The sequence below is a fragment of the Bos taurus genome, chromosome 9, assembly GCF_002263795.3.
Source record: "Bos taurus isolate L1 Dominette 01449 registration number 42190680 breed Hereford chromosome 9, ARS-UCD2.0, whole genome shotgun sequence".
Taxonomy (NCBI): Eukaryota; Metazoa; Chordata; class Mammalia; order Artiodactyla; family Bovidae; genus Bos; species Bos taurus.
Window position 1 is genome coordinate 76,452,631 of NC_037336.1, and position 13,187 is coordinate 76,465,817.

A 13,187-nucleotide genomic window follows, 5' to 3' on the forward strand; every position below is an offset into this window, starting at 1 on the left:
AACCAGGAAAAAAATAACTCAAATATCCACATTTGCTTCACTCAAATGTCTGTATTACTCTACATTGTACTCTGCACTCAAGGTAGTTATAACCAACCCAGTGAAGTTAAAATACCAAGCAGACCTCCAGATCACATGCATTTATTTAGCTAATGAAGTCACCCTCTCAGAGTAAAATGTTCCACACTGAAATTCAAATGCAACCCTGTATCAGTAATAGTCTCCCCCCTTGTCAGGAAGTAATTCGCGTTCTGCATGCAGGATATCCAGATAAAAGGCAGAAAATGCCCACTTGTAAACAAACTTAACTTACACTGTGTTCTTACAAAACATTTAACAGAAGTACCTCCTCCCTTTTTCGTTCTCAATACAGGAAAAGCTTACTCATCTCTTGGGAGGCTTATATTTAAAATGGACCTAAATCAAAGCACTGACGATAAAAAACATTTAAGAAGGTGCTTAAATTAACAATCCATTTCAAGGTTAATTAATCTTATTTTTCCCTAATCAATTGCATTCTCTGATCCCCCCCCCGAAAAAAAACCTAATTTCGCTTTCAGAAATAAAAAAGAAACTGGTTTAAAATACATACAGAAAAATAATGAAAGTAATCACTCTGATCATATACACAAATAAAGGGCAATGAGGAAATTAAAGGATAAACAAGATAATCTAGAAATTATATATATAGCAAATGGAAGGAAAAGAGTATTTTTAAGCTTGCATGGAGAAATTCTGGAAGAATACAGAGAAACTAATAAAAGCAGTTATTCTTATGGGAAGAGGGGAGGACAAGGCAGATGGGGGAGAGAAGCAGAAGTGAGCCTTCCCAAGGCATAACTTTTGCGTATTTTTTTCAGTAATGTAAGTGGATAGCCTGTTCAATAAGCTAAGTGAAAAACTATGCTAAGATTATTCGGACTGCTCACAATTTTCCACCAACCACAGCCCTCATATAATGCAGATGTACAGAATCCCAGCTATGGAGTCAGGCTGCCTGGAGTTCCCTGAGATACCACCAGCTGAACATCCTGAGAGCTGCAAGGAGGCACCCGTGCCCATATGGTGGTCACAGGAACCAGACCATCAGCAGGGAAGTGGCAGAGCACCTCAACAGTGCTTCTCAGATGCCAACAGAGCCAGGCAGAAATTAGTTATGCATAGCAGAGCCCCCTGGAGAAGGAAATGGCAACCCACTCCAGTACTCTTGCCTGAAAAATCCCACGGATGGAGGAGCCTGGTAGATTACAGTCCCTGGGTTCGCACAGGACTGAGTGACTTAACCCAAATCAGCAGAGCCCCCGCTTAACTCCATCTCCTTTTCTACTCATCTGAGTGCTAAGTCCTCAAGACATTTTTATAAGATGTCTAATACAGCCACGTAAAAGTCCCCCACTATATTTTACCTTGTGTTACTGCCATGTTAATCAGTCAGTTACTACACAGTCCTTCACACAGTACTTTCCCAGCTTTTAATCAGAAGGGGTAAAAAGTAGAGGAAAGAACAAAGGGATTTCCCTGTAGGAATAACCCCAAACAGTTGTCTGTTCTCCTCAAGCAAGATATTGTTTTTCTTTGGGGGGAGGGGAGATAATGTCTTGTGAAACAAATAAGAAGAATAAATGAAAATAGAAGAATACTAATGGAAGAAAATTTCCACCATCTCACAGAGGGGCAGGGATGGGGGGGGGTGTGAATAAAATCTTATTCCAGAAGCGTTTATATTTGTGTTTTAGAATATAATTTTTAGATGAAGCAAGCTAAAAACACCTAAAATCAGTATTTTACATGTATAGGAGTGCCACTGTCCTTCAAACTTACAGGCAGGTTTTCTAAGTTAGATACCAATTTAAATTGGTAATTTGGAAATCAGAACTGATTTTCCTTCTAGGCACAATGTTATCAATAATGGTTAATTCCACTCTTTAATATTTACTTGTGTATCAGATCATTCACACAAAGCGGCAAACTACCCGAATAAGGACCTATTTCCCTTGTACCCCTCGCAACTCAGCACTAACAGAATAACCCCGAACACACCTCACGTACGGAGGACTATCCCACCATCTTCAATGGACCAGATTCCTAACCCACAACACAGACTGGTGTTTCCAAAACTCTGGTTAATCAGAATCACCTGGGGGTACTTGTCAGGCAGGCGTGTTCCTGGCCTCACCCCAGACTTGCTGACTCAGAGTCTCCAGAATCTCTGTGAATCTGTTTTTAAACAGGGCCCTGGTGCATCTGATGACTCAGAATATGTGGGAAACACCAGATGAATGAAATAGTGCTAACAACTGTTCTGCACCCAAAGGTGCTCAGGGAATGCTGAGATCTGAACAGAGCCCCTCAAGTTCTGAATGGGGACATGAAATCAGGTAGGAGCGGGTTTAGGCTCTGACAGCTCCCTGGGCAACTGAGATAAAGGAGATGTTCTTAGAGCTTCCCAGGTGGTGCAGTGGTAAAGAATCCGCGTGCTAATGCAGGAGACACAGGTTTGATCCCTGGGTGGAGAAGATCCCCTGGAGAAGGAAATGGCAAACCACTCCAGTATTCATGGACAGAGGAGCCTGGCAGGCTACAATCCGTGGGGTCACAAAGAGTCAGACATGACTGAGCTCCTGAGTATCCACACTTAGAGCTAAGAACCCAGTGGGAGCTCAGTTGGGTCTGCAGTTCCTACAAAGAGAAGGGAGGAAATGGAGGTGCACAGGGCCCCCAAACATTTGCACAAAGGCTCCAGGAGAAGGGCTCACTTCCCCCATCCCCAACCCCACAAGCCAAATCCCTGTAATGCAGAAAGAAACCACCACCCTTCACACATTCCTTCAGGAACTACAGGTACTTTAAGATCCTGGGCAGAACTCTCTGGTTTTCAGATGGGAACTAGCTGTGTATTTATCTCTGACCCAAGCTTTATCTTCTCAGGTTCAGTGAACAGCCACCTAAGGTAGTACATGGACATCCACGTGCACCCAGATGCTAACTCAGCCGTCACCGTCATCAAAGCAACAGCAAAGGTTAAACACACATTAGCTGTGTGCGGGCACTGTGCTAGGTACTTCAGAGGCACGTCTCCAATTTCTTGGCTATTTGATAATAGTTTGAGAGGTTTCAAAACGAAGAGAAGGAAAAAGGAGAAGGCCAAAAGACTTACGACTCCCCCCAACCTCCGATATTTGACAGGCTTTTGTCGTATCCTCTTGGCGTCAGTTTCTCTCATCTGAGTACAGAATGTCATGATTTGAGGAGAGCCAGTACCATGGAATGGTTCGGACAGGCTCTGGACACAAGTCTGCCTGGGTTCAAATCCCAGCTCTGTCACTTATTAGCTGTGAATGTGGACAAGTTATTTGTGCCTTAGCTGCATCGTCTTTCAAACAAACAACAACATCTGCCTCATTCTGAAGCTGCTGTACATAGTGAAGCATCTGACGTACAGCAAGTACCCTGACATCAGCGGTCCTCATTATCAGGCAGCGCAAATCACCAAAAAGACAGCCCAACACCAGAAACTGGAACTGTGCTGCTGCCTAGATAGCAATATCTCTTTTCTGTTGTTGTTGAGGAGATGCTAATAAACACTCTCACAGATATATTTAATTCAGAACAAAAGGGACTGAGGCTGGGACCTCCAGGGCCTTTTCTCAGAAGAGCCTTCATTCAGAAACAGAAGGTCCGTATCTTTTGCTACATTTGTCTGACGTGCTACTAAGGCACGCTTTTTTAGAATCACAGACCACAAATGTAACATGTGAAAGCAAGATGGCCATTGACACCATCCTGCTGATTTTGAACTTTAAACCTTGCAAAATTAATTCACTCCAGGATATAAACCAATTTGAGGAGAAACAGAGCTAAATAAATAAGTTAGTAGGTACCTAGTTAGGTGCAAGTCATTTTATTTTACATTTAAACTGTGATTTTTAAAATATATTAAAATAATAGCCAGAGAAAAACACTGCATGAATTTTGTTTCTAAATTTTCTTTCAAAATATTAAGACTCTCAAAGACTACTCTCTCATTGTGTAAGTTTTTTCATTCGTTAGTCCCAATCCTAATACATACAAATGAAATTTTAATATTGGCTCTTCCTCTTATACAGAGGAAAAACTAGGTAATTACTAAATAAATCATTTCTACCTAAACCAAATAATTATAGTTTCAATACCCAGATGTCAAAGAGTAGAGTGATGTTTTGGCTTAAACAATATAAGCTCATAATGTTTTTTCAAAAATAACTCTCTTTTTTAGAAATCTAACATATGGCAAATGCATTTAAACAATTCTCTTTCCAAAATGATGTTAACACTTTACAAAGATGAAGAGGAAGCTATGAATGGACTGTGGGCAGGATATACACAAATTTGAAACAAGTACCTGCCTGATCTGTTTGGAAAATGACTAACCCCTCAAAACGTAACACTCCATGCACTCCATGTGGGTAAAATGTGAGTTGAAAGTCTGTATGGTCATAAAGAATTTACTTCAGAACAAAGGTTAAGAGTCAGAGAGAGAATAGTGATCAAAGTTGCTTTTACAAAATCATCTGAGATACCACTGTTATCAAATGTTGGCTTGAAAACTCAACATTCAGAAAACTAAGATCATGGCATCTGGTCCCATCACTTCATGGCAAACAGGTGGGGAAACAATGGAAACAGTGACAGACTTTATTTTAGGGGGCTCCAAAATCACTGCAGATGGTGACTGCAACCATGAAACTAAAAGACGCTTGCTCCTTGGAAGAAACTTTATGATCAACTTAGACAGCATATTAAAAAGCAGAGACATTACTTTGCCAACATAGGTCCGTCTAGTCAAAGCTATGGTTTTTCCAGTAGTCACGTAAGGATGTGAGAGTTGGACTATAAAGAAACTGAGCGCCAAAGAACTGATGCTTTTGAACTGTGGTGTTGGAGAAGACTCTTGAGAGTCCCTTGGACTGCAAAGATATCCAACCAGTCCATCCTAAAGAAATCAGTCCTGAATATTCACTGGAAGGACTGATGCTGAAGCGGAAACTTCAATCCTTTGACCACCTGATGCAAAGAACTGACTTATTTGAAAAGACCCTGATGCTGGGAAAGATTGAAGGCGGGAGGAGAAAGGGATGACAGAGGATGAGATGGTTGGATGGCATCAGTGACTCAATGGACATGAGTTTGAGTAAACTCCAGGAGCTGGCGATGGACAGGGAGGCCCAGTGTGCTGCAGTCCATGGGGTTACAAAGAGTCGGGCACGATGGAGTGACTGAACTGAACTGAACCCCTCATTAGAATCACAAACTGCCAAAACTGGAAAGGCTCATAGGGGTTATTTTAGTCAATGTCTCTATTTTACAAACAAGGAAAGGAGGTTTTGAATAAATTGCTCCAATATGCGGTAGAAAATGGCAGACGTGAAGTCGGACTCAAGTCTCAGGATTCTGAATCCAATGAGCTTCCCCATCTAATTTAACACTCCTCCCAGTGCTCTAAGAACACAGGGGTACTTGTTAAAATACTGGAGACTCTGGCTCAACAGGCTTTGGAAGGGTCTGGGAATTCGTAACTTTAATGAGAGTTCCAGGCAGTTCTTAAGGTCTGGCTAGTATGAGAAACACTGCTTCATCTCATGCAGTCTCCTTAACCTGAGGTACAATCTGGTCACTCAGCTGTCAGTTTCTATTAATACATTACTTTCATGCATTGGAGAAGGCAATGGCAACCCACTCCAGGGTTCTTGCCTGGAGAATTCCAGGGATGGGAGAGCCTGGTGGGCTGCCATCTATGGGGTCACACAGAGTTGGACACGACTGAAGTGACTTAGCAGCAGCAGCAGGGACCATCCAGGGATTAGAGGTGGGTGGAGACCTCATTTCCACACCAACATCCTCCCTAGTATGTGGTATGTTTCAATGAAAGCAAGTCTAATGCCAATTTCACCAGAAATAACAAACATTAATCAGCAGGCAGGCAGGCACAAAAAACCATCACACAACCTGCTCTTAAAAATGCAGTCAAGTCTCTACTCTGTCTTCTGAATTGACAAGCGCCCTGCATGAAAGGTTCATTCTGAGGAAGAAGCAAAGATGTTCTGACATCAGGACCAGTCAACCCTCTGGTTGGGTCAGGGGAACAGTCATTGTGAGGTAGGACAACATGCATCACCCAGAGAGTATTAGGCCACAGTGTCTGCCTAATACAGACACTATAAACCCAAACTTGTTTATGTAAAAATAGTGCTCATACAATCTTTCTGCTGGCTAGCTATCTTGACTACCACTTATCTCACCTATAAAAACTGTATACGTTCTACCAAGGCTGTCATGTGCGGATGCACACGCTGAGAACCACACATACCCCATGGAAACACAGCTAGCAAATACTAACGTATGAATGGTGCTCCCTAGAGTTGTGCAACACAGCAAACCTACCTGAACTTAGAACACTTCTAGAATCTTCTGAGGGGGAGAACAATCTACTTTTCTGGAACCGTAAGGGGAAAAAAGCCAACAAATCATCTTTTTTCCTATTCTGTTTCAACAATTACATTTCGTATTCACCCAGGAAGCACTGTTAAGGTGAAGTATGGGACTAAAATCAGAAGACTCGTTTGTCTGTCTGTATATACCTCTTACTAATTCCAGAACTTCCATTTGTCTGTAAAACAGACACTACAACCTGGCCCTCCTACCTCACCAGGTTTTGAATCAAATAATGGATGTGAAAAACACTCTTTCAATTATAAAAGTGCTACATAGTGTAATGTTATTACTAATTATAAAAAGAAATCACACAGGGTTTAAAAATAAAACAGGGCTGTGAGGTTGAGTGTATACTGATTTCTGCAAAGAAAAGTCTGTTCTGATTGTTTACAGAGCCAAGATGTAACCACCCACATTTCTGGCCACTGTCACTATCTTCAATGGGAACTTATTTTGTCAGCAAAAATTAATGACATTTGACTTCTATGGGAAGAAGTTTTCTGGTGGTTAAGCTCATAACCTTAAAGAGGTAGAGAGTTTACTTTTTCATTTGCTTTTAGAGTAATTGTCTCGTTCTGCAGACTTGCAGCAGTCAGTATACCAGTCCCTCCCAAAGGTTTTGTAATGATTCTTGCTGACACTGAGCACTAAGAGACTAAATATTAGTTCAGTTCAAATGTCAACTGAGGTAGTGCATTCCAGACACAGTTTTAAACTTTAAAACACAAAGATACAGCCACCCTTGACCCTAGGAGCTTGCTATCTAGCAGAGGGGAGCAGAAATGAATAGATTTCAGCCCATACTGGTAAATGTGGGGACGGAGGTACAAAAGAGATGTCCATACTGGATACCATGGGAACTCTCCCTCCAACCTGGTAGTGTCAGAGGAAGCATTAGGAGAGTCTTGAAGAATAAGCAGGAGAAAAAAAGTCAAGTGTGTTATCCTCAATCATGACAACAAATTATTTTGGATGACTACCTATGAGATTGTGAGGAATGGCAAACTTGACCAGATACTTCTCAGAACTGAGGCAGGGGGCTGGCCCACAGGACTAAAATGTTGCTTCTATATTGAAAAGATAAAGTGTATCCGTTTTTTCAACAGTTAGCTCACCTCTGATATGTAGAGAGCCATCAGGCAGTGAAATATACACACACCACTGCTACACTCTGGCTTCTGATCAACTGTTAGTTGTTGCTTGCTCCTTGGGAGACTCATTAACAAGGTTTATCTGACAAGAAGGATGATATTAACAGTCATCATTATCCTTGGGACGGTTTATGAAATGTATCTAAACTTTTCCCCATTCCCACATGACCCTAAAAGGGATGGGATATATGCAATGGGTCAGCAGGTGAGCCAATCAGAAGGTCTGGGCTCCAGGCCTGCCTGTGGCATTAGCCCACCACCTAACCTGGCCTTAATCACTTCGACTCTCTTGGACTCCCGTGTTACGCGTTAATGAAAGAGATGACCTTTACAGTCGGTTCCAAGTCTAAATGTCTGTGCCTCCATTCTAATGGAACATGTTATTCTCTACACCTGACTAAAAAGGGACAAAAATGACTTCAAAATGTAGCTTTTACACAGAAATAAGACATTTTAAAAAAGAAGAAAAATCTTACCTGAGTCTAAATAAGATGAATGCATAATGTTTCAACTCATTTTAGCATATAAAAAAGTTAAGTGGGTGAAGGTGAAAAACCACAGAAACATGTTTATAGTTCAGCTTTCTTCTCTACATTTGTACTTCTACTCTCAGACATACTTATATTCAATAAAAGCCTTATATCTCCATCATTTAAAAAAAAAAAAAAAGATGAGCCAGATTTCCTGGGATGAAATCAAAGATTCAAAGAAACTCGTGAAAAGTTTTTAAAAAGAGTTATTTTAGTCACTAATTAGGATGACCTTAGTTAACTCAGGGAATTGGGGGGGATTTGGCTGCAAACCTTAGCTATTGGTGCATATCTATGAAAAGAGAGAAAAGTGATACATTTAAATGTAAAACAAAACTGTCAAAAGAAGGAGTTCTGAACCTTCAGGGAGTTTTTTCTAGTCTTTCAATTCCCACAATGGATCAGTTCACCTACCAATCAGCTCTGCCTCATCACAGCATTCCTCAAGGATGAAATGCTCCTTCACCTACACACAGACACTACATGGGAAAGGTATAGAAGCAACACGTGATTACGGGATGACCAGGACATTCTACTAAGACAGTATATCCTAATGCATGAGGTCATTATTCACTTTAAGTAGATATATTCTACTTAGGTCCAACAATTTTGAGACTGATTTTTCTTCTTCTCTGACTTTTTTTAGAGGGCAGCGTCGGGATACAGGGAACTCTCCCCTGGTGGGAACAGCCCACAACTTATAAGGATGTGTTGACAGCAATATCAAAGAGATGAACTGTAAAATGTAAAACCATTACATGGGAACTTCACAACTTGAAGAAAGATGTATGACAACAAGCAATCTCACTGGTATTAAAGTACTAAAAATGAACTCTTCCAGTTGTAAGGTGGTAAAATAGAGTTAAGCTTCTCTAGGAAGGAGAAAAAAAAATTAAAACCAGCTATTCAAGATTGCATATGAAGTGATTCGAAGAGACATAGTATTTCATCCTGAGCTGCTGAAATCTAGGCCGTGTGTTACACCTCCCCTCCCACCCTGCAATCCATCTCCACTTTACTCTTCACGCTTAGGATTATGATCAAGTCCACCTACCAAAAGGGGAGAAACCACACAAACATCACGCTGCAAGTTTCTCTATTTTGGGCCAGCAGGAAATTCCAGTTACTTCATTCACTAGAGCTAGTTAAACTACTGAACTGAAATGCTTGCATGAAGAGATCACTACCTAGGGACAGATACTTGATTTTCAGGGTTGGAGGAGGTCAGACAAGGACGATTGGGATTTTGAATCTCAGTACAAAGTCAAGGACCCCTGAATTACAAAGAACTGGTCGGCGAAGCGGCTAGGGGTCGGCAAGAATTAGCACCAAAAGAGAAAACCCTGAACTAAAAGCACACTTTTATTTTTAAGAGCACCGGTCAGAGAAGTGACCAGCAGCCCCAACACTCTCTGAGAACTTTTGAGATTTTCAAAAACGGATCCTCCTGAAGTCTCGAGGACTAGAACCATCATAAATCCATACCCATCCAGTACCCTGGTTCCTCCAACAGGCTACCTTCCTCTGACCCTTTTCCCACGACCTTGGCTCCTCCTCTGCCGACAGCGCCCCGGGGGCTCCTCTCAGCCTCCTACACAGAGAGAAGGACCGGAGAGACGGACAGCCCAAAGCCATCAGGGCGCCCACTCCATCGAGGCGGCCAGCAACCTTCGGAACCCGAGAGCGCCGCGCGCGCCCGCCACCTGCACGGCCACCGGGTCTCGGATCACGCCATCCCACTCGGGAGCCCGACCCTCGCGCGGGCGGGTGGCTCCGAGGCTCAACGCGGACTCCCGAGAGCCGGCCCGGAGCCGCCAGGGGGCGAGAGGGAGCAGCCGGCCGGGCGCCTCCCCGCCTCGTTCCCTTCCCCCGAGCCTCCCTCCACTCACGGATTTTCACTCGGCGGTGGTCCAGGCGCGCGGTGGCGGCGTGCAGGGCGTCGAGGCGGCGGTGCAGCGCGGCGGTGCGGCGGCCCAGGGCAGCCGCCTGGCCCTCGAGCTCGCCGAAGATGTCCCCGGCGCAGCGCGACAGGTCGGCGAGCTGCGCCAGCAGGCAGACCAGGGCGTGCGAGCTGACCTGCTCCAGCGAGCGGAAGAGCGGCGCGCCCGCCGCCCCGGCCGCCTCGGGCCGGCGCAGCCGCGCGGGCTCCACGGTCCTCTGGTGGAAGGGCATGGCCGGGGGGGCGGCGCGGGAGCGCGGCGCTCAGTCCAGCCCCAGTCTGCGCGGGGCGCGAGTCCGCATCCAACACAAAGAAAAGTCCGGGCGGCGGCGGGGCGCCGAGGGCCGGCAGGGCTCCTGCCCGCCGGGGAGCAGCGAGGCGAGCGGGCTGGACGGACCGACGGGCGGGCAGCGAAGAGGGGAGAGGCGGCCGCCCGGGGAGCCGCAGGGAAGGGCTCCGGAGGGTCCGAGCGGCGGCCGCCTGGCGCCCGGCTGCGACCTTCCAGCCGCCCGGGCTCCCGAGCCGCGCGGCCAGAGGAAGTTCGAGGAGCAGCTGCCGAGCTGGGGGCGCGGCGGCGAGTTGGAGACGCGAGTCCCGCTGAAGTTTGCAGGGAGGCAGGAAAGAGCCGGCGGCTCCTTCCCTCCCTCCCGATTGGAGAGGGAGGAGGAAGCGGGGGAAGTGCCGCCGACACCGGGCAAGAGGGAGGGGAGGCGAGAGAAAGGAAAGGGGGAGGAGAAAAGGGCCGGCCCGGGGAACCACCTGCGGCTCCCGCGGCCGCCGCGCCCGGCGCCCGCGGGGAGGTGGTGGCCCCACGCCTGGGCGCACCCTGGCCGGCCGGGCACTGTCGCAGGGTCCCGGGTCTCCGAAGTCGCTGCCACACTTCCCGCCAGAGCCTCCCGGCGGCTGGACAGAGCCCTCGACCGCCCCCGGCCCAGTGCGGGGAGGGGTGGGCGCCGCGGGGGCGGAGGCGGCAAGCCCAGCTGCGGCTGCTCACCTGCGCTCCTGCCCGCGAGGCCCAGGTCAGCGCGCCCCCGCCCCCGCGGGGACATCTCGGGGCCTCTGTGGGTCCCCAGGATTTCTCCAGTCCCCCCACTGGAAAGCGGCCAAGGCTTCCGGGCTGCTGTGGTGGACATCGTTAGATCATCCAGTGGCTAGTGGTTTTGTAGCAGACAAGGAGTGCGCGCCTCCTAATTAGGGGGACGAGGAGGACTCTTAAGGACTTCTTATTGCAGGGGGGCTTCAAGTGTTTGTTGGCAAGATGGCTCCTCCCTTGCCTCCCTCCCCTCCATCTGGAAAGGTCCTGGCTGAAATGTGCCGAACCTGGGTTTCTTCCCCCAGGCATGTGTGTGTGTGTGTGTTGGAAAAGTGGGGAGCTGAAGGGGATAAGGGACGGATCAGAACCTAGAACCCTGAATTATATACCTGGAAGACGTTTAGTTAAATGCCATTGAGGTCATAGCCATAGAACACCCCACTAACTCAAACCTTCTGGTTAGAAGCATTTGAGGTGTCCAATACCCCAAAGCCAAAATCCCACTGGCCTCATCGCGATGTTTGCTCAGCAAAGGAATCTCGGTTCTTTAGTTTCTGCCCCCCAAGTGACCCGAATTGCCGTGCTGTTGGGCTGTAGTTTGGGAATCAGTCTCCCAGATCAGTGCTGATTGTACTACAAAGTGGCTCCCCTTTCTCTGAGAGATATGAGTGCAAGACCAACAGGCCTGAGAGAGCCCCTCAGATGAAAGTTAGTGAACAGAAATGGGTTTTGGTCTTTTTCCCTTGTTGTACAACTGATCATTTTTCACAATAGGGACGAATAACAATCTCATCATCACCCACTCTGACCACCTTTGAGGTGTTCTGAGGCACAAAGGAACTGCTGCTGTCCCTGAAAAAAAAAAATGCTTTGAAATTTATGAAGCACTGTATAAACATCAGTTACAGTATAAAAGTGTGCGATTGCCACAAGAAATATTTGCTGAGCGCCTGTGTGTGGAGCATGGGCTAGAAATAAAAGTACAGTCACCAAAGCTGAATCCTTCCCACCCATTAGGGTGCTCCCAGTGCAAGGGACCAGAAATAACGTGCTGAATTCACAAGCCTACAATTCACCTATTTAAGGTATACAATTCAGTGGCTTTTTTTTTTTTTGTATATTCACAGTGTTAGAACATGAGTAGATATTGGAATATTCATAGAGAAAAACATGAAAAGATGCTCAAAAACTAATTAGATGAAGCAATACTATTAAAACATTTTTCCCTTAAATAAATGCTTGAAAACCAGGTCTAGCTCAAGATGCCACTATGAGAACCATGACACTGCCCACCTCAGTGGGCCATCCCCACCCCCCTTGCTGCTGACAGAATTCGCCTTGTGTACTGGTATGTCCAGCCTCTGAAATAAGTCATAATCTTTCTGTCCCATCCTGGTCTGACAGTTAGTGGTCAGGTGTGACTCAACTATAAGCCAATAAATTTTAAGGCGAAGTGGGAGGCTTCAAGAAATATTCACCTCCTTGATGAGACAAGAAAGAAAAGGCTCTGTCATTCTCCCCTCTCTGGTCAAACCCTGCCTCCTGCCTTTGAATGTACTCAGATCATGATGGGATGTCTGAAACAGTGGCAGGATCTCAAGGCCATGAGAGACAGCCCTGGAGAAAGAAGCCATCATGCAAATGCTGCACTTACCCCATAAGGATGACCGTTATGCACTTAAGTGCTTCCCAGCTGGCACTAGTGGTAAAGAACCCACCTGCCAGTGCAGGAGACATAAGAGACAGGTTCGATCCCTGGGTTGGGAAGATCCCCTGGAGGAGGACGTGGGAATCCACTCCAGCATTTGTGCCCGAGAATCCCATGGACAGAGGAGCCTGGCAGGCAACTGTCCATAGAATTGCAGAGTCAGACACAACTGAAGTGACAACACACAACATATATGCACTTAAAAAGGTAAATCCTTGTGGTCTGGGGACCAGGAACAATAGCATCACCTGTGATCTTGTTAGACCTACAGAATCTCAGGCCTCAGACTGACTATCTAGTTTAACAAGCTCCCCAGGTGATTCAGATGTATTTTACAGTTTGAGAAGCACTAGCT

The 13,187-nt window shown here is 46.0% G+C and overlaps 1 protein-coding gene across 1 annotated transcript; it reads left to right on the top strand.

Moving 5' to 3' along the window:
* The first annotated feature begins 10,322 nt into the window (after positions 1-10,322).
* Positions 10,323-11,246, top strand: LOC132346158 (translation initiation factor IF-2). Its single transcript, XM_059890013.1, has one exon. The coding sequence runs from the start codon at positions 10,323-10,325 to the stop codon at positions 11,244-11,246; it is 924 nt and encodes a 307-aa protein (XP_059745996.1).
* Positions 11,247-13,187: the final 1,941 nt, after the last annotated feature.